The sequence below is a fragment of the Trachemys scripta genome, chromosome 7 (genome assembly GCF_013100865.1).
Source record: "Trachemys scripta elegans isolate TJP31775 chromosome 7, CAS_Tse_1.0, whole genome shotgun sequence".
Taxonomy (NCBI): domain Eukaryota; kingdom Metazoa; phylum Chordata; order Testudines; family Emydidae; genus Trachemys; species Trachemys scripta.
The window spans coordinates 1,830,315-1,855,820 of NC_048304.1; the positions used below are offsets into that span (position 1 = coordinate 1,830,315).

Below are 25,506 nucleotides of genomic sequence, written 5' to 3' on the forward strand. Positions count from 1 at the left end.
ATCTCTTTGCAGAAATTGCCTTACAGCATGTTTCGATGTTCTTCCGGTCGGAGCCAAAGTGGGAGGTGGTAGAGCCCCTAAAAGATATAGGTAAGAAATGGGCAGTTTGGGTCTCTGGTCAAGGAGAGACATGGCTGCCATGTTACTGTTCCGGGGGGAAGGGGGGGTGTCTCTCTTTGTGAAGGAGACTCAATTAAAATGGAGAATTATGGTGGCAGTTTGAGCCAAGTTAGAAGAGCATTCTCATTATGTATATGGAACTGAATTTTATGAAGAATTTGGAGTCTTACCACTGATCATACTAAGCATTGAAACCTTAAATTATGTATGTATCTTTCCACATTGACATAATTTTGGTATGTGTTTGGTATAATGCCCTACTGATAGAGATCTTTGTAAATCTACAAGAATTTTCTTATTGGAGAAGCATAATAGAGAGTGAGCACATAAACCCTACCGTGATTCAGTAGCTTTTTTTAAAAACAAAAATGAAAACTTTTTCCTTCTAGGTTGGCGAATACGTAAGAGGTATTTCTTAATGAAGAGTAAGAATCAACCAAAGGAGCGACTAATGTTAAGCTGGGTATGCTTGGATCTTAAATTTCATCCCACTTTCAGGTTCTTCAAGATCACTGTAAATGAACTAGTCAAAGCAGCATTATAAAACCCCTCTGTGTGGTTGCCTTCATCCCCAACAAAAGTAATAAATGTTTTGAGTTCATCCTCAAGATCTTATTTTAGTGAAGCCTAACTTCATAGTGTTTTATCAGATCTTGCCTGTGAATAACAGAAACATGTAAACTTGGGTGCTTGGGATCCAGCTCTAAGTGGCAGTGTGAACCACTTGTGAGCTAGTTTAGCTTTTAGAATTTTTCTTTTCATAATGTATAAAGCATTACCTTGCATTAGAATTTGCCCTCTTTTACTCTAGAGGTAAATTTTTAAGAAGCAGCTGTTTTAGTAACTTGTGAGCAAACTAAGTGAAAATCCTTCCATCTTTTTCTGTATATTTGTCAGCTGATGCCTTACTGTTTGTATTCATTTCTAGGCTGACTTTGGCCCTGATAAATACTTGTCTGATAAAGACTTCCAGTGTGCTGTGAAACTTCTTCCTTCTTGTTCTGTGAGTGTTACCTTGATGACTCTTAAACTGAGCCAACCCAAAACTAACCCTGATGAGGACTAATCCTGAAAAAGTGTATGCAGTCTAATATAATAATATTGTGTACTGTTATAAAACTGCTTTCATCTGAGGAGCTCAAAGCCTTTGCAAATACTAGTTAAGCCTCCTGCACCCTGGTGAGGTAATATGTAATCGCCCAGGAAAGTAGCAGTACCAGAAATGTCAGTCATGGCGGCTGTGTTTTTTCTCTTCCTAGCTTTCCATAATACTTAGAGTTAGCATCAGCTTTGATTGTAAATGTCCAAGATTTTCAGGCTTTCACAATAGTGCTGTCTATACATTTAATTGTTTAACAACTCATCAGATGTCCTGAGGATCTAATGGATATCAGTGAAATGTGTTTTGATCCTCTGTGCTCTGTCTGCAATCTGTCAGTAGCCTAGAGGCAGTGCTCTTATTTCCGATGTTCCAGGGAACACCACATGGCAGGATCCAATTGTAGTAACTCTATCTGAATAAGGAATGGTATTTGCTGACCCCAAAGGAGTCCTGTGCGGCCTGTCTCCACTTTCAGACTCTCTTGCTTTTTGCTGTGTCACTTTGGGGCTAATTCTTACAGCCAAGTTTTAAATGGGTATGGTTGTTTTTTCCAATCCTTCAAGCAAAGTTGTCAGCAGAAAGTAAATAGTGCCCACTTGCACTGATTTCAGAGTAGCAGCCGTGTTAGTCTGTATCCACAAAAAGAACAGGAGTACTTGTGGCACCTTAGAGACTAACAAATTTATTAGAGCATAAGCTTTCATGGACTACAGCCCACTTCTTCTTACTCTAGTGAGTGATATTAATTTCTGAAAAGGTTATGAAACTAGTGCTGTGAATTCTTAGTCTTGAACTATGCAAATCTAGGGCCTGAGCCCACAAACCCATGAGTAACTTTATCCAGCATAAATAGAGACAAAGTGGCTCAGGTAATATATTTTATTGGACAAATTTCTGTTGGTTAGAGAGACCAGCTTCTGACCTTACACAGGGCTCTTCTTCAGGTCTGGGAAACTTAGACCTTGTCTCTGCTACAAATTACTTCAGTATAACAGATGATTAATCAACACCCCTGAGCAAAGTGAGTTATACTGACCTAAGCACCAGTGTAGACAGCGCTATGTTGGCTGGAGAGCTTCTCCCACTGACATAGCTACTGCTTCTCATGGAGGCAGGAATCATTAAGCTGACAGGAGAGCCCTCTCCCATTGGCTGAGAACGTCTTCGCCAGAAGCACTACAGTGGTGCAGGCTGTAAGTGCTCTAATGTAGACATAACCACATTCAGTGTCTCACAGTTAAACACAAGATGGAACAGATTGTTTAGCATAAATAGTTAATACATATTTCAAGGGACTACTCAAGGTGACCTGGCCCATTAATACTCCTTCAGTCATAGGGAACATAACAGGCCACTTCATTTTAACATTTCAAGGGACCATTTCAAGGGACCATTCAACTACTTACTTACACTAAACGATCTGTTCCATCTTGTATTTAGCTGTGAGACACTAAGGGCAGGTCTATGGTACAAATGTACATCCATGCAGCAGCGCTGCTGTAGTGTGTTTGGTGAAGACAATCTAAGCCAATGGGGGAGAGCTCTCCTGTCAGCTCAATGACTCTGCAAGAGGCAGTAGCTATGTCAGTGGAAGAAGCTGTCCCGCCATCACAGTGCTGTCTATATGGGGGAGGGTTCAGGTTGGTATAACTACATTGCTCAAGAGTGTGGATTTTTCATACCCCGGAGCGACCCAGTTATACCAAAGTAAGTGTGTGGTGTTGACCAAGTGTGAGTAAGTTTCCCAGATCTGAAGAGCTGTGTGTAAGCTCAGAAACTTGTTTCTCTAACCAACAGAAGTGGGTCCAAATATAAAAGATTACCTCAGCCACCTTGTCTTTCTAATCTCTTGGGACCAACACAGCTCCAACAACATTTTATGCAGCATAGTCCCATTAAACTCCCCTTAAAGTTACTCACCTGCATGAGTGTTTACAGGACTTGGACCCTTAATCTTTTTTATCAACAAGCTAGTGACTGCAGTGTAAGAGATCATGAGGAAGAGCGCAGGTAATGAAGTTTGCAACCTCCTAACTTCCCTTGATGCCCACCAAATTCCCCTGAACCCTGTGCTTGGTCATCTCCAGTTGGAGTACATCTGTTTTATCATATGTGGGCAGGGGTGTGCACTGGGGGGGGGGGGGGCAAGCAGGGGCCTGGGCACCCCTCCCCCAATAATTGGAGGGGGCAAAGCAAGCTCCTCCAGCCCCAGGGCTGTGGCAGGAGCACAGAACATGCTGCTTCAAATGCAGTTAGATTTAAATTCCTGTGCACGTCCCTGTGTGTGAGTTACTAATTTAGGGCCTGATCCAGCTGTTGCTGAAATTGGTAATAAGATTCCTGTCTACTTCAGTGGAAGCTGAATAAAATACTTGTTATGTTTGCCCTTGGTTTAAGACTAAAGTAATGGTCCGTTAAGCAGATGTGACTACAGACTCTGGCTTGTCATTTTGATAAACAAATAATTCAAATGCATGATATTACTTTAGGATATCTGTTCTCTAGTAAATGAATCTAGCATGAATTTACTGTAATCCACATTAAGATGTATGAATCTTCTTAATAGCTTCTTCTTTTGGCAGCATCCCTACGTTTACAAAGTCACTTTTGCCACAGCCAATGAATCCTCGGCACTGGTAATTAGACCATTCAATGAGAAGGGAACACTAAAGGACCTTATCTATAAGGTACTGTACAATGGCACTGATTTTTAGCAAAATGCTCTGCCATGTTTTTTTACTTTATGGTCTTTATACTATTATTAATATACACTCTAAAGTGCTTTTTATGTTGAGTAAATCAAGAGTACTTAAGTTTTCTTCTTTATAATTGCTTAGTACGAGCATGGCATTTTATATGTTCATTAATAGCTGTGTACTTTTTTTTTATTATTATTTTTATTTTTTTTAAAGGCAAAACCAAAAGACCCATTCCTGAAGAAGTACTGCAATCCCAAAAAAATTCAAGGTCTTGAACTTCAGCAAATAAAAACATTTGGGAGACAAATATTAGAGGTAACTCCTTTTACTGTCTAAAATGCATTTGTGACTAAAGGGTTAATATCCTCATAATTAACGGCTTGAAAATCTCCTAATTAACAGCTGGGATTATTCTAATGGAAGGGAGTTACAAATGTTGTATCCTTTTGAAGTTAGTTTATTTTGTACATTTGGCCACACTGTGTGTAGTCAGTTCAGTGTAGTCCCCTATATAGTTAGCAGGGCCGGCTCCAGGCACCAGCGGAGGAAGCAGGGGCTTGGTGTGGCCAATTCAAAGGGGCGGCACTCCATCCGGTATCGGGGCGGCACGTCCGGGTCCTCAGCGGAAACTCGGCAGCAGGTCCCTCATTCCCTCTCTTCCTCTTTGAGTTGCCACCGAAGAGGAAGAGGGGGGGACCCGCCGCCGAACTGCCACAGAAGAAGTGGCACGATTGAGCTGCTGCTGAAGTGCCACCACTCTTTTTGCTGCTTGGGGTGGCAGAAAAGCTGGAGCCAGCCCTGATAGTTGGGCCTCTATCCTGCAATTGGATCCTTGTGTGCAGACCATTATCCTGGCATGGAGCCCCCGTTGTGATGTAACTGGCGCTCTGCACAGGTGCCAGGGTCTGCCCATGTGGATCCATTTGCTGCGCTGGGGACTAAGTTAACTACCTTTTTTTTCTTGCCGGAAAGACCCGTAACTATAGACCGGAGTAGGGATACCATAAAAGCACTAATAAGGGTAACTTTTGAGAAAATCAGGCTCTAGTACTTAAAAGGGTGCTCCATCAGAAACTGGAATTTTTCCAAATCAGTAAATTTTAAAGAAAAAATTAAAGTCAGCAGCATCCTTTTAAATCTCTACTTCTGATTGAAGTGGGTAGAGGAAACAGTTGTTAGAGAGGAATGTGAGAACATGAACCTTTAGCGCCTGATGGGTTGGGGAAACCACCAGGTGAGGTCTAGGGAGGAGTGATATCATACAGGTGGTGCCAGTCCCAATCTGAATGAAGAGCTGTAGAAGGTGGCTTGACTCTGTGACCGTGTGGCTAGAAGGTGGGAGCTGAATGGGGGAAAATGAAAGATCCAGAGTCTGGGGAGCTGGTCCATCCATTGTGCAGTCTTTTAAGTACACTTCAAACATTATCTGACAATCGTCCAAACAGATGTCCTCGCAGTGACACTTTTCGCTGATCTTTCAGGTATTAAAATTTTTGCATGAAAAAGGATTTCCTTATGGGCATCTACATTCCTCCAACGTGATGTTGGACGGTGATACGTGCAGGTTGCTGGATCTAGAGAATTCCTTGCTGGGACTCCCATCCTTTTATCGATCGTATTTTTCACAATTTCGGAAAATTAATGTAAGTCACTTAAAATATAAAGCAATAAATAGATATTTCCTACGTGAAAATCATCGTAGAGGTGATAGTAAAACAATTTGTACTTGACAATAAGATATTACAATAGTTTATCAACCCTGAAAAGTGACCTTAATGCTGTTGTAGAAAGTACGACTTCGGTAGGCATCAGCTCAAGTTAGCATATATCTCTCTGGAATGAAATAGAGAATGTTCTCTAAGATGAATGGACTAGAGACATTATGTAGATGTCTGGCTCTTGAAAACTCATAAGTTGGGCAGGGGTTGGTGCAGGTTATTTCTCAGCTGTTGATTTGCACATCAACAGTAGACTGTGTCTACAGAGAAGCTAGACCTAACTTCCCCTCTGTTGGGAAATCTGACCTGTTGTAGAACTTGCAAGCGTTTAACTGGTATGTTGCCTTGCCCTCAAGTACTCATTGTAATAAATTACATAAGGTATCACATGGGACAGCTGCTGACCTTGTTCAACAGTTGTACTGAGTTGCCAAAGAAACTTTCAAAAGTTCACGGTTATATTAACTGTCAGTGCCATCAAAACTTACTAGTCTTAGCCAATAAGTGCAGCCACAGATATGTCTGCTACTAACATAAATCTAAAAGCCAGTGAACATCCTCTATTAACACTTAGTTCACTATGCTAAAATTAAGCCAAATGCACTAAACTCTCTGGTATTTTGTACAAATAGTTCTTTCTTTGGATACTTTCCTTTTTATCTACTTATTGGCTAGTTGGAAATCAGTGGGGTGTGTGGTGGTATGGGTATGTGTACTATTACTATTACATTTATATATAGTATATTAAATCTGCGTTTACTGTTTGAATAATAGAAAAATGCGCTAGCTCAAGATTTCCTTTCAGTATTATGGTTTTCAAAAATCTATATTTTGTAGAAATAAGGGTTGTGTGAACAGAAAATAGGTCAATTATTAGGTTAATTAGCTGAGTTGTCACCTGCAACTGAAAATGCCAAATAGATGACTTGTGAAGGGGTTATTTTATTAGAGAAGCCATTTGGGCTAGGTGCAGTTTGTGTACATAGTAAAACTGTTCTTCCCCTCCAAATTTAGCATCTAAATAGAAAAGATAAACATAATCCCAATCCTCTCATGCTTTGCCTATCAATGGGGAACTGAGGCACAGAGACTAAGGGACTTGCCCCAGGTCACACAGTTTGGTGGCAAAACTAGGAATTGAACCCGTATCTCCGTCTTGTGCCCTAACCACAAGCCCATCCTTCTTTAATGGAGCATTGTAAATATTGAAACTGAAATGTGCAAAATTGTTTGATTCTAGCAAGCTGGGCTTTTGTCTTCCTAGACTTTAGAAGGTGTTGATGTACATTGCTTTGGTCACTTACTGTATGAAATGACGTATGGGAGACCTCCAGATTCAATCCCAGTGGACGGCTTCCCTCCTGCTCCATCCGCATCAGTCGGTCAGTATACTACTGGGGAGGTATTAGTCTCTGTTTAAAGTAACTTCAATTGTCTGCCTTTCTTTTAATCCAACTATAAAGGACATATTCGACTATACTAGAAACCTACTTAATATGTCTTGTAGCTTTAGAAGGAGAGTTCTGAGGCTGGATAATTTATTTACTAAATTAACTACAATAGAAAATGTACCATACCTGTACGTTTCTGTGTTGTGAGATGCCTTTTCCCTGAAGAAATATATATGGCACATAGATACACTGAGTTGCTTTATTATTCTTTCTTTACTACACAGTTTCTGATCATCTGGTAAAAGTAATATCTACTGCTCCTGAACTGTTTTAGTTGAAAGGTTAGTTAGGGAGTGTTACACAACAGTGCCTAATTTTTTATCCCGAACCAAGGAAAGCAATGTTAGCAAATGTGTTCCTGCTGTATAAAAATCTGCCCATTCTTTCTCTTCCTTCCTTCCTTCTTTCCTTCCTTTTTAAAGTGGCTGTTTTGGAATCCCTACTCTCCTGTGAAGCCCTAAAGAATGGTATGCCAGCTGTCTCCAAGATCTTACAGATGTCGTAAGTTCTCGTTGCCTTGTTTTTTGTAGACTTTAGTATTGTTAATTATATTAATATGAGCAAAGCTTTCTCTGTGCTCTCATCATTCATAATAAAGGGTTTTTTTGGTGCGGAGGAATAACCTCTCCTAAATGAGAGCATTAATGGTCTAACTTTATTTGATGTACGTCACTTGTAAAATATGGACGATGTTCCTTAAATTATTCTGACCCTTGCTACATTGTAGCATATAATACATTCACCCGCACAGGTGGTGTTTGCATTTTAATGAAGGACTTCTGATTTTTCAACTTTAATTAATAAACATCCATAAAACACTCCTTATTTTATTAAAAAAAGAAAAAATTGGCATTTATCAAAAAACCCCACTGGAAATGGTTTCTTGTATCTAAGGGCTTGTCTATATAGAGCAGTAATGTGGAACACTCAGGTGAGATTTCTAAAGTGCACTAATGTGCTGCATGTTAATTGGTCCATGTAGATCTTACTGATGTACACTAAAAGTTCCCTAGTGCACTTTAGCATAGTGCTATTTAAATTGGTTCTATGTTAAAGTATGCCAGGGAACATTACAAGAGATTATTCATTACAGTATTTATTTCTGTAATGAGTAAATATATAATATTATATTATATACATACTTACTTACTTACTTATTATAGGGTGTTCAAAGAGAGCCCTGAAAACCTCTGATTTTGGACCTCTATATAAAATTCAAATTGCTAAAAATAAATCCCCCAAAAAGGGAAGTAATTAACCCTGAAAAATATAAGCCCGATGTACAGAGCATGTTGCAGTAATTATTTAAATGGGCCCAGCCATCCATTACGAACACATGCAAAAGTACATGGAGGGATGATAAGAAAACGTCTAAAATGCAGAAGTGATCCTTAATAGATTTGATTGGCAGTGAGCCTGCAATGTGATTAACAAAGTAGATTTTATTGCTTTGTTCAATGTTTGTGCTCAAAATAGGGAGTGGGCAAAAGTGTAATATTCTGTCCTTTAGAATTGTGGCCTAGTCCCCTGGTGTGTAGCTTGCCACACATTTTGGGGCGTGTTGTAGAGTTCCATATTCTCTGGTGGGAAAGGGTCAGTGCAGTCTTGTCTTTTGTCGTCTTTCTTCTTTTTTTATTTGAGGGGGAGAGGAAATAAACAGAAATCTGACAACAGGGAAATGGTATTGGTGTAAGAATTTATAAAGGTCATGAGTTAGAGAAGATCATCATCCATGTCCAGTCTAACCTGATGTGTACATGCAGCATGATTTGGAATGTGTAGGTTCTGGGTTCATATACATGCCAATACAATAAAAATAAACCTCTCTCTCTCCTTGAATAAAATTCTATTCTGTAGAAAGAGTTTGTTTAATTTTGGCAAGGGCACATAATTAAAAAGCGGGGGTCGGGGGGAGTGGGGAAGAAATTCACAAGTAGGTTTTAAAGGGACTCTGACAACTTTATCACACCTTTCTCTGAATTTTCTACCTACTATTGTTCCTGAGTGTCTGGATCTGGGATGTTGGAGAAGTTCATCACTTTTGTGTAAACATGTGGTGATCTGCAATAGTGTCAAAATTCTAAACTATTGGTCACAGGGGATTTAACTCTGACATTTCACTGGACAACCTTCTACTGTGTTTTCAAAAAGAAATAGAAAGTAGCTGGAAATAGTCTGAAAATAGGAATATTATAACAACATTGCCCTCTAGTGTACTTCCCCTGTGCTCTGAAAAGAGGATTAATCATTTGTATTGTTGCTGCTGTCTAGTGGGATTGAATGAAATGTTTTTTCCTTGTTCAATTACTTTAACTGGAGTGTTAAAATCCAGGTAAACGGAAATGTGAAGCTTTACTCAGATGTCTTCCTTGCTCTTTATTGCTTTGAATATATAATGACTGTGCAAAGAGAGAGCTTCTTGTCAAAGAGGAGTGATCTTTTAGATGCAGTGTACCCAAAAAAACCACCTGATCCCTGTAGTCATTATGCCACTTTAAGCAAAGGGAGAGTTGGCTTTGGGAGAGTCTGGTCTGCCTAACTAAAATTACCTTGTTTCAGCTGTCAGTGTCTCTCTTGGTCTCCTCCTAAAGCTGTTAGCTAGTCTTGCATGTTCCACATCAGAGGTGGCTACGTGTCAGGGAGGATTGCTATTTGTACATTATGACCCTCTGGATGAAAAGCACCATATACATGCCAGTGCAAAGACCTGAAGAAGAGCTCTGTGTGAGCGCGAAAGCTTGTCTCTCACCAGCAGAAGTTGGTCCAATCCACTTTGTCTTAGTGCAAAGAATAAGCAGCAGTAGAGGGGATGGTGGTAATGCTGCATTCTCTTCTTGATCCTGTCTGTCTCTTGGAAATAACACACCAGCTTGAACTTTTCTTTCCTTTCAGATTATTCAGTGATATTCTACTAACGAATTCTGAGAAACCACAGTTTAAGGTAAAAGTGAACGACACTGGCGTATCATGAATTACTGCTGACTGTGTGGTTATGTGGCTGGCTTTGGGCCTTGGTGCTATCAATCTGAAATGGGGGGTTGGGTGAATGAGATGGATGCTTGGCTCTGTTCAGGGCTGCCAAGGCACCAGTGCTGCTGTTTCTTTCAGCAGCACTTAGCAAGGGAGCTTGTTTATTGGATTCGTTCATTGAAATGTCCCTGGGACACTTGTATGTTTTACTCATTAGATTTTCTTAAGGATGATGGTAGTTGCTGTTCCTTACTGTGAACACTGACCCAAACGTAAAGCAAACTCAGGGTTTAGGGATAGTGGGGGAGCACTCAGCACCAAATTCTGCAGATGCCTCAAACTGTCCCTCAGAAAAGAAGTGTCTTGTACATAGTGGACAAGAGAAGTAAACAGCAAGATTTTCTTTGGTGGTTCTTTGTTATAAGATGAACAAATGTGAACTTCATAAACAATCTCTTCAAAGCATGAGTAACCTAATATAGATCCGGCGCCATGTCTGTTTACCAACTACTTGCCATGTACAAGTAGTTTCAACAGCAATGGTGAAAACAGACTCCTGCAGGATTGCATGGGAGCGTGATCTCCTTGCCACTGATTGGAACCTTCCCGTAAGAAATCAACAGAACCACTCTAAACCATCAGCTAGTCCACAGTCCGATCTGAAGCCCCTTGTATCTGAACAGCTGCTAGATTAACACTGGTCTTAACTCCTCCATCCTACACCATGCTCTTTTCCTGTTGAGGCTTGCAGCCAGGTTTGGAGGGAGCAGTGCTTGCAGAAATCCCATGTGGTCTAGGTGGATACACCGTTATCTTCATTAAACAATCAATGTTAGAACCTGGGGCCTCATCATAGATCCAGAAATTCCTCAGATTAAAAGTGGATGTATGGCAGTGAAGCTGTGTTAATTCTGCTTGGCACATCTCATACCATGATTATTTTCTTTCCTTTACCAGATTCCCACAAAGTTAAAAGAGGCATTGAAAACTGCCAAGGAATGCATAGAAAAGAGACTCACTGAAGAACAGAAATTGGTAACTTCTGCATTGCTCTATGGTTTTCCCACAGACATTCTTTCCCCTGATCTTTGAAACCAAAGATTTTATGACAAATGGTGATATGTTAGATTTTCATCAATAGGTTTAATAAATCTTACTGAGGTGAAGTATGCCTGCGAGACTATTGCAGTAGATGTAAGAAACATTTTAGAACAGATTCTTTTTCAATTGAATTATATTTGGGTGTCTTAAAGGTATGCTGCACAATGTAAGATAGAACATGAGTATTACATTAGAAAACACAAGCTTGTTTGTTTTTCTAGTTAACTTTATCATATTTAAAAACTACATGAGCTAAAATGGCTAATTGACAGCATGAAGCCAAACTTCCTGGCTTCCGACACTTTTGCATGATAGAGACACACACACGATTTTTGTGCACTGTATTGGCTTTTGCACATGCAGTTAAATACATGGACAAACTGGAGGACAGTTTGGAAATCTGGCCATATATTGTTTTCTTATTCGCTTACATTTAAAAATAAAAGTGCAATTGGCCCCTTAATGGACTGTATTATGTTGGGTACTTGAATATTAATTTGGTAGTCTTCAAAGGGCTGTTGAAAGGTATAGGTAAGCTTGAGTCAGAAAGTCCAGATCTAAAGTTTCCTGAAGTTTGGGGGTCTGAATCGGGGTTTTTCCCCAGTCTGTTATAGGGAAGGAAACCAGATTTAAAGCTTAGGATCAGATCCAAGCTTTCCCAAATTTTGGGAGTGTTTTTTGTCTTCGGTTTTGTTACAGGCCCACCTCTAGCTGAGGAAAAGATCAGTATGAGATGTATGCTCTAAGAATGCTTTTTAGAGAGAGACTATCCGGTCCATGTGGTGGACTAGAATATCGTTGGAACACATTTGTTTTTGCAGCACATTTGACGCCCCTCCGCTCCCTAGTAAAGGAGCCATGGCCTGATTGTGCAGCTGTTGTATGCATGGAGCTGCCATTGTCTTTAGTGGAATTTCCACAGTGAGTGGCTCCCAAAACGTTTCCTACGAATTTATAAATCTAACTTTATTTTAACTCTGGTCTTCAGGCCCCAAACCAGTAGCAAAGATCTAAATATTTAAAAAAAATTCAAAGCCACGAGTATTTTCTCCAAGTGTTTCCCCTTTTCTGAGGTTGCCAGATGAAAATTTTGTACATTTCATGTGGGCTGTTTTGGTCTCTGTCTCTCTCTCATATTCTAAAGATTCACCAGCATAGACGACTGACAAGAGCTCAGTCTCACCATGGTTCTGAGGAAGAGAAAAAGAAAAGAAAAATCTTGGCACGAAAGGTAAATGGGATTGTTTAACATGAGTTTCTGGCGTGCAGAGAAGTATGTAGATTCCAAGTGTAGTATGTGCTGAAGAAATGAGAGAATAATGTGGATATGCTCCCACCCCCCATGGGGGGGTGGGGGTGGAGAGAGAGACTCTGTTCTGATTGTTTTGACCTATGCAGACAGGTAATGCGCTGTGCAGCAATGTTTAAATGCTGACCGCAGTTGATTTGCAGTAACTTTAAATGAGCTAAAAGAGAGAAACTGAGTGGCTATATGAATGCCTAAAGTACATAGAACAGCCTGTCCCTGAGCTTCCCATCCCCCCCGGCAGAATGTGCGATCTCCTGCATCTGCAGTACATTTCCTGCATCTCTGGTTCTGGCCCTTGTTGTGGTTGGCAGTAGGGCCATATCACTGCCCAAAGTGGGCAGGTGGGGATGTTCCCCAGCAATGGGCGATTCTCTAGCTGGTGTAGAGTTGGCCCATAGGGCTGCGACAGCAGGAGTACGCTTGAGGGAAGAGTGTGGTTCAAGCACTGGTGATCCCCGCATGCTCTAATAACCCTTTGGGGGCTGATGCAAATCCTCATGTGTCAAAGGCATCTTGGTAAGAGCCCGCAGTGAAATGCTGTTTATTCCTGTCTTTTCTCTCCCCTTGATTCTTAAAGAAGTCAAAGCTTACTGCCGTCGAAAGTGGGGAAGAACACTTAGCAAAATACAGCAACTCAAACAATTCAGGTAACTAACGGAGCCCTTTCAACAGGTTTACAGCGTGCTCTCTCTCTCTCTCTCTCTCTCTCTTGGATTAAAAAAACAAAATCAAATTGCATGCTGGTTAGAAAATCTAAAATCACTTTGAATTGTCTATTGTATACTAACAGACTATTACAAGCTTATCCTAGTATTGGTTATTTCATCATGGTCAAATTGTGGGTTTAAAAACATTGTCACTGGTAGTTAAGAGGTTTTCACCTATTAATAAAACTATAAACTTAGTTCTCTGAGTGTTGGATGGAAGGTGTGGTGTTGCTTACAATAGCATTGGTCAGTCAATCCATTGGATACTTCATCCTTCACATGGAAACATTGTTGCAATTTGTATTTCTTGATAAGCAGTTATTAAAATGAATCCATGAGCTACGGGGGGGTGTTACTGCATCTGTGTCCAGTCCTGAAGATGGCTGTGTGTGGGGTAAGCCATCACCTTGCTGATCTGTCTAGTAGTGCAGCCAGTTTCTGTTAACTAAAATGACTTGCAAGGGGAAGAAGTGCCCATCTTAGAGTGTAAACTATTCCAGAAAGCAATTAGTTGTGAAATACAGTCTGCTATCAAAGTAACTGGTGAAGCTATAGCAACTGACCAGAAAGTTCTCTCCTAGGAAGAGAGATGGGATCAGAGTCTGCAGGGAGTGGGTGGCATGCACCTAAAGGAGGGCAAAATTTAGTCTCCGACTAAATGCTGTTGGATTTCAAAGCAGCCTACCTGCTGTTGACAAGAAGTGTTCCCCATTGGAGAATTCTGAGAGTGCGGAGATGTTTGTCAAGCCTGACCTGTTCACCCACACTGTGCGGCTCCTCCGTTCAGACCGGTTCGGCTTCTGAACCCATTCCAGTCTGTGGGAATTATGCCATTGACTTCAGTGGAAGCAGTCAGTAAAATCAGACTGTTTCGGCAGGCCCATGTTACTGTAATGAATCCTGAAATCACAACTGTAGTTATTGTGGTTTTTATTTTGTTTAGCTGGCTCTGGGGCAAGTTCCCCTCTGACATCTCCATCGTCCCCCACTCCACCCTCTACAGCAGGTAAGTGAAAGACACTGCAGTGTTGGTCTGTCTTCTGAGTTTTTCTAGGGCAGGAGATGATCTATCATATCCTTAAGGGTGATGGAGTTTTAGGGGACAAGGACTGGCCATAAAAATTTACAGATGACATTTATTTACCATCTAGTGACAAAAGTTCAGACAGTTGCATTCTTCTGAGCATCCTAGATAGCCTTGTAACATACAAAGCCTTCTTCTTTAACAAATTTCCCTGTAACACTCCTGTAGATAATCTGTCCACACAATACAAATGCTAGTCTAAATCTGCACTACCCTAACCCTACCATCATTGGTACTTTCCAGACATCCTCTGTAAGGCTCACTGAGGAGCAGCATTATTAGAGGGTGCTAATACTATCCATTTTCAGAAAGAAACATTGATGCCAACTACCTATGCAGTAGTGACTAGCTCACCTGATTTCTGGTCCAAGGAACCTGCTGCATTGAGCGACGTCCGCTCCTACATCTAGGCTACATTAGTTGGTTAGGGAAATGACTCTGTGGGTGGGTGGGTGGGTTGGTTGGTTGTTCTAATTGACCTTCTAAAAGACACCGTAGTCCACAAACTTCAGCAAAGAGTTTTTTGTGTCAAGTTCAGAATATGAGAATTATGAACTATGTCCTCTCTAAGAAGGATTCAGTCTTCCAGTTCCACTGGATTTAGGATACTAGAATGCCACTATCTGCTCCGTATTCAAGTAAGTGTTATCCTCCAGGTGTGCCAACTTTTATTTTACATTTTGGTTGGGGTTCTCTTCTCTTCTCCCCCCTCCCCCCCCAAGATTTGAATGTGTTTTAAAAAAAGAGGAATTAAATGAAAATGCAAGAAACTGTTCTACCTTTCCCAAACGGATAGGTGCTTAGAAAATAGTTCTTTGTTTTGTGAAATGAAGTTAGGGTTTTTTTTACTTAGATTCATGTCTTGACATTGATGTGGAAATATGCTCTGTCAGTTTCAGCATGTGTTGGGCTTCTGTGTCATCTCTATTATGAACACCCTACCATATGTCACTCGTCCTTCTGACATTGTGTTCTTGGCTGCTTGATCTAGTCCATAACATATTTGATTCTATGCAAATTGTCCCTGCATGTGTGCTAATCAAAAAGTGCTGTGGCATGCAAATTGTGATGATGCTTCTGATTTGTTTCAGGCATTCTTAGTACTGCCACCATTTAAGAATGTATTTTTTTGTAAACTGAATACATACAGGATGGTATAAAAAGACTATCTTATTTTGCATTAATTAATGGTTAAATTCACTTCAAATATTAGCTATAAAAGGAAGTTATGGGGGCTTGGGTCTCTGATTTTCACCAGGAATATGCCTTTTCCACTTCTGTGTGCAATCAAACCATTAAATGACCTTATGGGGAAAAAACCTGACACAACTGAAGAACGTTGTTTAGAAAGAAGATACAGGCTACAGAAGCAGCATTCTGTATTCCCCATTCCCTGATTTTGACTAAGGACGAAAGTTTCATGGGGGCACTAATTGGTGAGGTGACTGGCAGAGGTGTCGAGCTTTTCTCCTCTAGATTTCTGGTCTGGATCCTGTTCATGTCAGTGCAGTTGATTAACTTTGTGGAGGAAAAAATTATCTGGTTGAGCACTGGGTTAAGAGTCTAAATAACGAACTGTGTTTAGACATCTTCATATATTGTAGCTGGCGTGCTGTACTGAACCCTCTGGGGTAGAACTGGGTAAGTGACATTCAGTGCTGTGCTTGGGGAATTAGCCACATCATGGCTCTAAATTAGAGGAAGTAAGGGTAGATTGTCTTCTGTGGTGCCTTCCCATTAGCAATTAGAACATGTAGCACTTAGCAGCTAGTGGAATGGAAACCTAATGGCCTAATCTAAGTGGAGTGAAGGCCCTTACAGTGGTGCCTAATGTGCAGCCTCTCCACTAGCGGGATTTGAATAACTTTTAATGTATTGCTTACTGAGGGGCCTGATCCTGCAAAGAGCCATGTACCTTCATCTCCCTTCTCTTCATTCAGGGTTAAGGCAAATCAGTCCTCAAATATGCAAGGTCAAGCTGGTCTCTGTTTCCTAGTTTTAATATTGCCACTGCTAAAGCTGCTAGCAAACAATAATGAGCAATGCGAACAAATATCCATGAATAATCTTCTGAATTTCTCAGTGATTTTCCCTTTGGCTATGTTCATGACCCTTTTGTGTTTGCTTTCCAACACTTATAGTGCAGAGAGTGAATTTCAAAGACTCATACATGAGTATTCAGAGAAATTTGGACCCATAAATGTGTTTCGGTAGTGCTTGTGTGCATATCCACTCACGGAGCAGAAACAATACTATGTGACTTTAATAAATTACAACGAAGCAACATAACTCAAATGTCTGTTCATAGAGCAAAAAGTTCCAAAAGATTAATCAATTAAATCTGAATAACGTGTACAGAAAACATGGCTGGCTAACAGACATGCTGCTAAGAGGAGACTAAACTTGTTGTAAATTATTCTCTCAGCTTTACTATTAAATCTTTTTGAGATACCTTATTTAGGTGGTGGCAAATGCTGATTCTAATACAGGTTCCTGTGGCTCTGAGCTTTTGGCTAGAGTGATTGTCACCTCCTCTTGCATGTTCAGTGTTTTGTTTTTTGTTTTTTTTTCCTGACTGCATTAATTCTGCTCTCACTTAAAAATCCATTCATTTTCTGTGATCGGGAGTTGTACGTAAAGTCGATGGGATGGAGGACGCTATAAAGGAATATAACTCACTCTTCATTGCATGGCTCCTGACCCCAGTAAGCATTAATTAATGAGCCAGCTTATCTAGGAAGGAAGGTAGAGGCTGAAAGATGACACCTCTGGTCGATTCAATTTCCCTTACTAATGTGAGTGGCCCCAATTGCCTCATGGGTGTTCCTTCTTCCTTAGGAACAAAGAATGTCAGCCACACATACAGGATGGGGGACTCTATCCTGGGAAGCAGTGACTCCGAAAAGGATTTTGGGGTCCTTGTGGATAATCAGCTGAACATGAGCTCCCAATGTGATGCTGTGGCCAAAAGAGCTAATGTGATCCTGGGATGCATCAACGGGAATCTCGAGTAGGAATAGAGAGGTTGTTTTACCTCTGTATTTCGCAGTGGTGCAGCTGCTGGAATCCTGTGTCCAGCTCTGGTGGCCACCATTCAAGAAGGATGTTGAAAAATTGGAGACGGCTCAGAGAAGAGCCATGAGAATGATTTAAAAGATTAGAAAACCTGCCTTATAGTGATAGATTAAGCTCCTTGAGTCTATTTAGTTTAACAAAGAGAAGGCTAAGGGGTGACTTGATCAGTCTATATACCTACATGGGGAGCAAATATTTAACAATGGGTTTTTCAATCTAGCAGAGAAAGGTGTAACAATCCAATGGCTGGAAGTTGAAGATAAGACAAATTCAGACTGGAAATGGGACATAAACAGTGGGAGTAATTAGCCATTGGAACAAATCCCCAAGGGTCCTGGTGAATTCTCCATCACTGACCATTTTTAAATCGGGATTGGCTGTTTTGACAAAAGCTCTGCTGTAGGGTGTTTTTTTTGGGGAAGTTCTCTGGCCTTGTGATGCAGGATGTCAGAGCTGATGACCATCATGGTCTCTTTTGGCCTTAAACTTGTAAATGGAGTTGACCCCAGGAGCAGGATTTGGACTTGACTATGGGTGTTTTTTCTTTAGCTTTAAATCCTTCAAGGAGAAAGACGTCCTGCTGGCAGTCAGTGTGCTGGTGTTCTGCCTTTTCCATCACTATGAGCCAACTTCATTGCATTAATTGTTCTTCCTTTTTTGAGCATGTATCTGATCTGCACAATCTAAATGTTTTAGGGTAAAAATAAATGATTGGAATGTTACATACAAAATGAATGGATTTTATTTCCTATGGCTGCTTCTCATACAGTTTTATTATTGAATCACTCTAAGATGTACCTTTAGTGTAACTAAAAGTGCTTTCAAGACCCGCAGAGCTTGACATTTGGCATTTTTGGATGGATGTGTGTCTGTGAGATTACCAACATAATGTTTCATCAGTTGATAAGGATTTTAGTACAGAAAAGTGTAGTTCATTATATTATGTGCACAATTATTTGGCTGATTTTTATATAATGAGCATTTTAAAACCGTTCAAAACCAATACATTCTAATTCATAGAAAAAAGTAGGAGTATAACCATTGAGTAACCTAACTAACTGTACAGCTAACATAGTGTGACTGAATGACACTAGAACCAGAATAATGACGTGTCCTTTCTCTCTCTCTTTCTCTTTCTGCTGTCTTCAATAGAGCTTACATCATTTTGAACACGAATTATCGGTAACGTAAGCTAATGCTGATTTCTCTCTTTAAAGATGTTCTGTTTCTGTATGAGAAAGCTGAACAGACCTTGAACTTCTCACGGCATAAAAAAGGAACAAAGAAGAAGTAGATCATAAGCTACTTCAATTATTTTAATTAAATATAGCATCTTTTAAAAACTATCACTAAAATGATTTTCTTTGTTTGCATCTCATTCTCTTACCAACCTTTTAAACATGTAATTTTCACAATTGCTGTAGTTTTTAAATCCATTATTGAGTTTTTTTGTTTCAAGTCCAGGCTTCAGCTTTACAGTATCCGATAAACTTTCAATTCCTTGTAACAAACTCTTAACAAAAATGGCACTCTAAAAACCCTTGCTAGGTGTTTGTGTTCATTCATGAAGTCCTAGGGATAAACAAATGATTCATTGGCCCTGAGCAGCCTCCTCCAATCTATCTGTAGGGAAGGCCTCCTGCTAACCAAACTCTTGCATCAACTCACTTTCTCCCTATAGGTATTGTAAAGTATTTTCCTGCTGGACAGTAGCTGCATCTGCACCAAAGTTCTTTAGGTGAGTGAGGGTCTGTCTACACTGCAGTTAAACACCCACGGCTGGCCCATATCAGCTGACTCATGCTTGCGGGGCTGTAAAATTTGCCATGTAGATGTTTGGGCTTGGGCTGGAGCCCAGGCTCTGGGACCCCACAATGGGCGGTAATGTGGGGCCTGGGCTCCAGCCTGAGCCCAAACATCTGCACAGCAATTTTACAGCCCTGCAAGCCGGAGTGATCCGACATGGGGGTGTTAATTGCGGTGTAGACCTATTCTAAGGGTAAGTTTACACTGCCGTGTAAGCCTAGCGTTAGTAGAACTCGAGTTAGCAGCCCCGGGTTTGTTAACCTAGGGTTTGAGTGTCTACCCTCAATTATAACCGCAGGTTAGGAATCGTTGAACCTTGGGTCCCAACCTGGGGTTCCAGCATCTACGCTGCGTTATGTGGACCCAAGTCCAACCACCCATATCCCAGAATTCTTGGCACCCTCCCCAAAATGTGGTCACTCCCGCCCTTGCTTGTGGTGCAGTGTGGAGAAAACTGACTGTTCACCAAACTTGACTGTGCAGAGGACAAAGAAAGTTGGCCCATGTGATTGTGGACTCCCAGAGCATGAGCCCAATGGGGCTGTGTCTACACTGCAAAGCAATACAGCTTAGACCCTCCACCCCCATGGGACAGTGGGACCCACGTTCAGTGCAATTTATATATTGATGGAAGGGGGTTAGGCCTGAGCCGGAGTTCAAACCCTGAACTTGCACTGCAGTGCAGACCTAACCGCAGGGTCTCCCTTCTCAGAATGACTCAGTAGCAGGGAGGAAGGACAGACAGATGACTTGTTGGCTGACACTTTTTATAAGATGTGCTGATTGAAATGAAATAACTGTTACATTTTATAAACTAGAGTCCAGGTCCTGGAACCCTGTAGACACCTGTCAGTAAAGACACTCATGTAAGTGTATGACATAATGGGCCCCAATGGAACACATGTGATGTTTGTACGTCGTTCTCCCGCCTGACTTAGACACCGTTTCAATAGTTGCAACTGTGTTAAGGCTAAATTCAGATTTAAATTGTCAGATCAACCGAAGTGCCTCTGGAATAGAGGAAAGCTGAGTTTTCCCCTTACTGCACATTGGTGCTGGCAGTTCTGTTTCCAGTTCAGTCATTATATAGTATGGAGTTCTAAAGGCTTTCTAAAAAAGTACAAAAAGTAAACTGATCTCTCCCCTTCAAAACAGTAACCAGTCTAGAAACTAGATAACATTAGTGCCGTGGACTGATTAATAAATAGTGATCCATCATTAAATGTATGACTTTTCCACCACTGTTCTCATCAAGTTTACACCTTTTTTCCTTCTGTGTTACTATTATCATTGTCCCCTTGCAGAAGTCCTGCCTTTTTTGTTCATAATCATTCATATTTGGTATTGGACAACTCATCCTTTTAGCCTCTTTAGTCTGTTATCTTCTCTGTCGTATCTGATCAGTTTCTCTGCTTTGTCTCTCTCGTGCAATCTCGTTCCTTACTCAGATGCTCTTGACTCTTTCTTTGTGGCATATCATTAACGGCTAATTCCTTTGATCACAAGTTAAACAATAAGATGTGGGATGACCTCACCTACTCTGACCACTTCAACCTTAATGCTTACCGTCCTGCCTCAGCCTTTGCTGTGGATCACGATTTGTTCTTCCTTCTGCCATGAATTTCAAGTATCACTCTTCATAGTATCTTCCCACACTGTGCTGATCATAAGCGAGCACATTAGTTAGCAAATCAGGTAGGTTGGTGAATTACATAGTGATGAATTTGGGCCATCTCTGCTTTTGAAATGTGTATTAACTTTGCTTCCAGCTCAATTGCCAAAGAGAGGGATGGAGTTAAAAAAACAACCCTCTGTAATAGAGAGATGGTCCCACTTTGCCCAGTGTGGGAGTCCTTCTTTGAACACTGACATTTCTACTGGAGAGGAGGAGAGTAAAACAAAGACTTGAAACAGTCACATTTCCATGGGAACAGGCTGTTGTTTTCCCATAAAAGGATTGTCTCCTTCATTGCAGGAGGTGCTGGTTTGTGAGGAAGGGAAACTCTTGTCCATGTGCAAGTGTCTGAAGTACAGTATCCATAGGAATGCAGTTATTCACTGGCCAAATAAAATGTTTTTGTATAAACATTCTCCTTTTTGATGTAGATTTTTCCACATAGGAACAATCTTTAAAACTGACACACATTGAAAATGTTTCAAACTAAAGTTCTTTCCATCTGGAACTCAGCTTGTTTTATTACAGCACTTATTTTTCACCACCACTTACTAGTCTGAGAGTAAGCAGCAGCAAGGAAGAATGGAACAAGTTGAGAAGGAAGTGATTGTGTCACCTGCTTTCTGTTTGTGGCTGAGCATTGAATAACTTCTGAATGTCCTTCTGTGTGACTTAATTCCTTAAGTATTGTTAATGGAAATATGGCAGCACGTGGTTCTGCTTTGGTAACTATTGCTTCCCTTAGCCTCTTGTCAGATAATGGCAGTTTTCACCTGTGTTCTCTACATACCCTAAACCTGGCATGACTAAGTGCAATGCTGTATCTTTCCCATTCCCCTCTTTCCAGTTTGTCTATTGAATAGCTCCTATCACCAAAAAAGTACCTGGGTGTTGGATGTAATCATACTTCCTCCACCCCTTGCAGTATATGTGATGTGTGTATTGGAAATAGTCATCCTATTATCTGACAGAATAGGGGACACTATAAATAGGCTTGGCAGAATTCAATCTATATAGAATTTAATTTCAACTGATATCAATGTTAATTTTTAAGCATTTTTTAATTCTTAGTTAAATGTTCACAGTTGTGCAAAATTATGGATTTTAAGTTTATTTTAAGTTTTCAGTGGCAGGCAAATATGGGGGTGGCAGACAATGGAGGAGGTCAGACAGTAATTATTTAAGTAGATGTTAACATTCAAAAAGTTAAAGCTTTAAGCTGTTAAAATACAAATTGTCAACATAGCTTATCAAAATATAAATACCTTAGGCCAAAAAAGCTGCCTGATTAAAGTGGCTTATCTGCAAATTTTGATTATCCATTGAAATATTTTTTCATCTGTTTGTGAACAGTGAAATTGACGTTAACCAAGATTTGCTGATTTTAAAAAATCAAATCCTTCCAAGCTTAACTAAATTCCCCAGCTCTGACTTTGTATGGCCATGTAATGTGGAGTTGCAAGGGAGGTTGTGTCTGTGTATTTTTGATGTCAGAGTGTAAAGTTGACACACTAACTGAATTACAGAAAGTGAAGCGTATGTGTGATCTAGACCAGTGGTTCTCAACCATGGGCCTGGGGCAGCGAGCAGCTTTCAGGGGGTCCGCCAAGCATGACTGGCACTAGACTTGCTAGGGCCCAGGGCAGAAAGCTGAAGCCCTACCATGTGGGATTGCAGCCCAGGGCCCCCGAGCCCCACCACCCAGGGCTAAAGTCAAAGTCTGAGCAACTTAGCTTTGTGGGGCCCCTTGTGGTGTGGGGCCCCAGATAATTGCCCTGCTTGCTATCCCCTAAAACCAGCCCTGGCTCTTATATGCAAAAAACAGTTGTTGTGGCACAGCTGGGCTGGGGAGTTTTTATAGCATGGGGGTGAGGGGGACTCAGAAAAAGGTTGAGAACTGGTCTAGAACACAGAATGTAGCAAAATAAGTCAAGATTTTTCAGTGCTAAAGATGCCACTGGCCGGCACCGTGGTCTTTGTGATTCATGCTCATGGCCCTCGTAAGAATTTGTGATGCAGTGTAATCTATAAAAGGATATCACTGCTCAATAATTAATTTTAATAGGAACTTGCCTTTTTCTATTTCTTAGAAAATGGGTCTATTTATAACATTTGATACTTTCATGTATAGCTAATGACCTAAAAACAGAACTCCTGGACTAGAAAATAATCTGACTAGAGGAAAGAAGACTTTACAGTGTAGCTACACCTGGGAAACAGTAAGAGACTTAGTGCCACAGTCCAACTATTTTATTTATTGGGTCTGGCTTTGTGAGATGGGAGGTTGGGAACAGATTGCTTCACTTGATGTTAGTACTAAGAAACAAACCATAGGAATCAGAGATGAGGGAAAAGTCCTGGAAATCATTTATTTCATCCCTCTCGGCCAGTGTAAGATTCTTCTAATTTGTAGTTGTATTGGCCCCTGATTCTCCAAGTAACGGGGCATCCAGGGCTTCCCTTCAAGGTGACTTAGATGATCTCTTATCAGGGGACTGTATAGCCTGCACTTACAGGTGGATGGATGTGATCTCCTAGGTCTTCCTCGCATCTAATTTCTATGTCCTCCTTCTCCACAACCTGGTACCTATTTGCAATACTCAAGAAGTTGCATATTTACTTGGGTAAATGGCTTCCCTAGTTGATTTATTACTATTCTAGCAAGGCAGCTGCAATTAGTAGATCAGCTTGGTCTTATTTTTGGTTGGCTAATCTTGTGGTGGTGGTTTCTTGTGTAATTGTCTCATCTTAACAGGAGTGTCAACTATGCCGCCGCCGCCTCCACCACCAGCAGCTCCTCCTCCCCTTCCTCCTCAAATGGATGGGGCAGTGCAGCCTGACCCTTCGCCTGCTGACAGTGCCAGCCGAGAAGCCTTACTTAGCTCCATTCAAAACTTTCAGAAAGGAGCTTTGAAGAAAGCAGACACCTGTGACTACAGTGTTCCCAGGATCAGCTGAAGTTAACTCTTCACAGCAGGATCGGATATTTTTTCCCATGAACAACTGTCCTCAGTTGAGGTGTGATCAGCCACTTCATGCTGGTCTATTATTTTGCAGCTGTTTGTTCAGAGCCATTTCAGCTTTTTCTAGGGAAATTATTTCTCCTTGTCCTTGAGTAGCAGCACTACATCATTTGAACTACATTGCCATATCGTGGTGGTAACTATTGACTTCAGTTATTCCAGTTAAAATGAACTTCTTTAGTTAAGTGATTTTTGGGGAGGGAGGTAGGTAATGCAATATTTCTACGATCTGAAAATAAGAACAAGCATGAGGATACTGACTCAGTACATCTGATTCCACCCAACCCCTTGTTTCAAATACACTTGAAAAATCTAATGTTAGTCTGCCCTATTTTCCTATAATTCCTTGTAGTTGGCACATTACATTTTTGCTGCATCAAAAATCAGCCATTTGCTTTAGATAATTTTTTTTAAAGCACTTAATCCAAAAGTGTAGTACACGGGTGAGGGAACTGTAGATTTAACTTTGTCTCTATGGCATATTTGCCATTGGAGGGTACTCCAAAATTCAACAATGGTGCTCATGCTTGTATGTAATGCACTGTTGGAATGACCCCTCCCCCCCCCCAAAACATGTAGCTGGTACCAGTTACCACATGTGCAGGGGAAACAAACAGCCTGTTAATTCAGGCAATAAAATGGGAATTAATTTGGCACTGATTATTCAACACAAGTTCTGGATTGGGGAGTTTTCAACACAGGTAAAATTTGCATCCATATGAAATTAATCTTGTTCTTGGGGAAGTTACAGAACACTTTGTTTTAGATGCTGACTGCTTGAAAAGATTTTATTCTATGATTTGCTTAAAACCTTAAACAAATTGCACTTTAAAGGATTATAGATAATCCATTTTAAATTCAAGTACACATCAGTGTTTACTATGCAGAGAATGTCATTGTGTATAAAGTTTCATGTAACCTGTGATATATATTCAGTCATATTTTTATTAAAATAAATGTTGTTGGAATTCCTCCAGTCAGAGAATGAGGGTTCCTGCTTTTAAAATAAAATAGTGGGGCTATAAAATAGAGAATCTAACATAGCAGAAGCTTCTACACCCTGCAGTGAAGTGAGATGGCCATTTTGCTATGGTCAGAAGTACTGAAATGATAGACAGTCAGGAACCTGATGCAGCACTAGCCTAAGCGAAGGGAAAGAATTCAGCTCCTTGGGTATGTGAGTGAGGCTTGTTCAGTTCCCTCCATGAAGATATTTTGGTATTGCAGCTGACAGTGACTGATGCATGGCCACAACTGTGATCGGCTGTGGTGACCAATCACTAGCTGCTCCTGAAACCATTGTTCAGAAGTTTACTTACTTTAAAAGTGCTTCCCTCTAGAACAGTAACAGCACTTGTCTAGTTTCTCTGATTTCACTATTGCCTCCTTTTTTTAAAAACACAGCACCTTGCTATCTACTCATTTCCTTATTCAGGTTAGGACTGGTCTTAAACCTATACTTTCAACATCCAAATGAGGGTTCCATTATTTCTAAAGTTAAGCCCCCTTAGCAGTCAAGCTGTCTAATCTCAATAGTGGCAGTTGCTTTAAAAAAAAAGTGGTGAAATATTTTCAAATGATGCCTTTTTACCAGGACTTGATTATGGATTACCCCTCTGGTGAAACTGGGTGAATGAATAAGGTATAATTAAGATTAGAGTTTTTT

The 25,506-nt window shown here is 40.6% G+C and overlaps 1 protein-coding gene across 1 annotated transcript; it reads left to right on the forward strand.

Annotated features, from left to right (window-relative positions):
* On the forward strand, positions 1-24,816 carry PXK (PX domain containing serine/threonine kinase like). Its single transcript, XM_034775388.1, is given in 15 exon segments — positions 1-90; positions 510-583; positions 1,049-1,123; positions 3,805-3,909; positions 4,135-4,236; positions 5,403-5,564; positions 6,904-7,021; positions 7,513-7,591; positions 9,983-10,031; positions 11,018-11,095; positions 12,306-12,392; positions 13,048-13,117; positions 14,121-14,183; positions 23,573-23,739; positions 23,741-24,816. Coding segments are annotated over 15 exon segments (1,476 nt in total). The 5' UTR covers positions 1-35; the 3' UTR covers positions 23,933-24,816.
* The last annotated feature ends 690 nt before the right edge of the window (positions 24,817-25,506 follow it).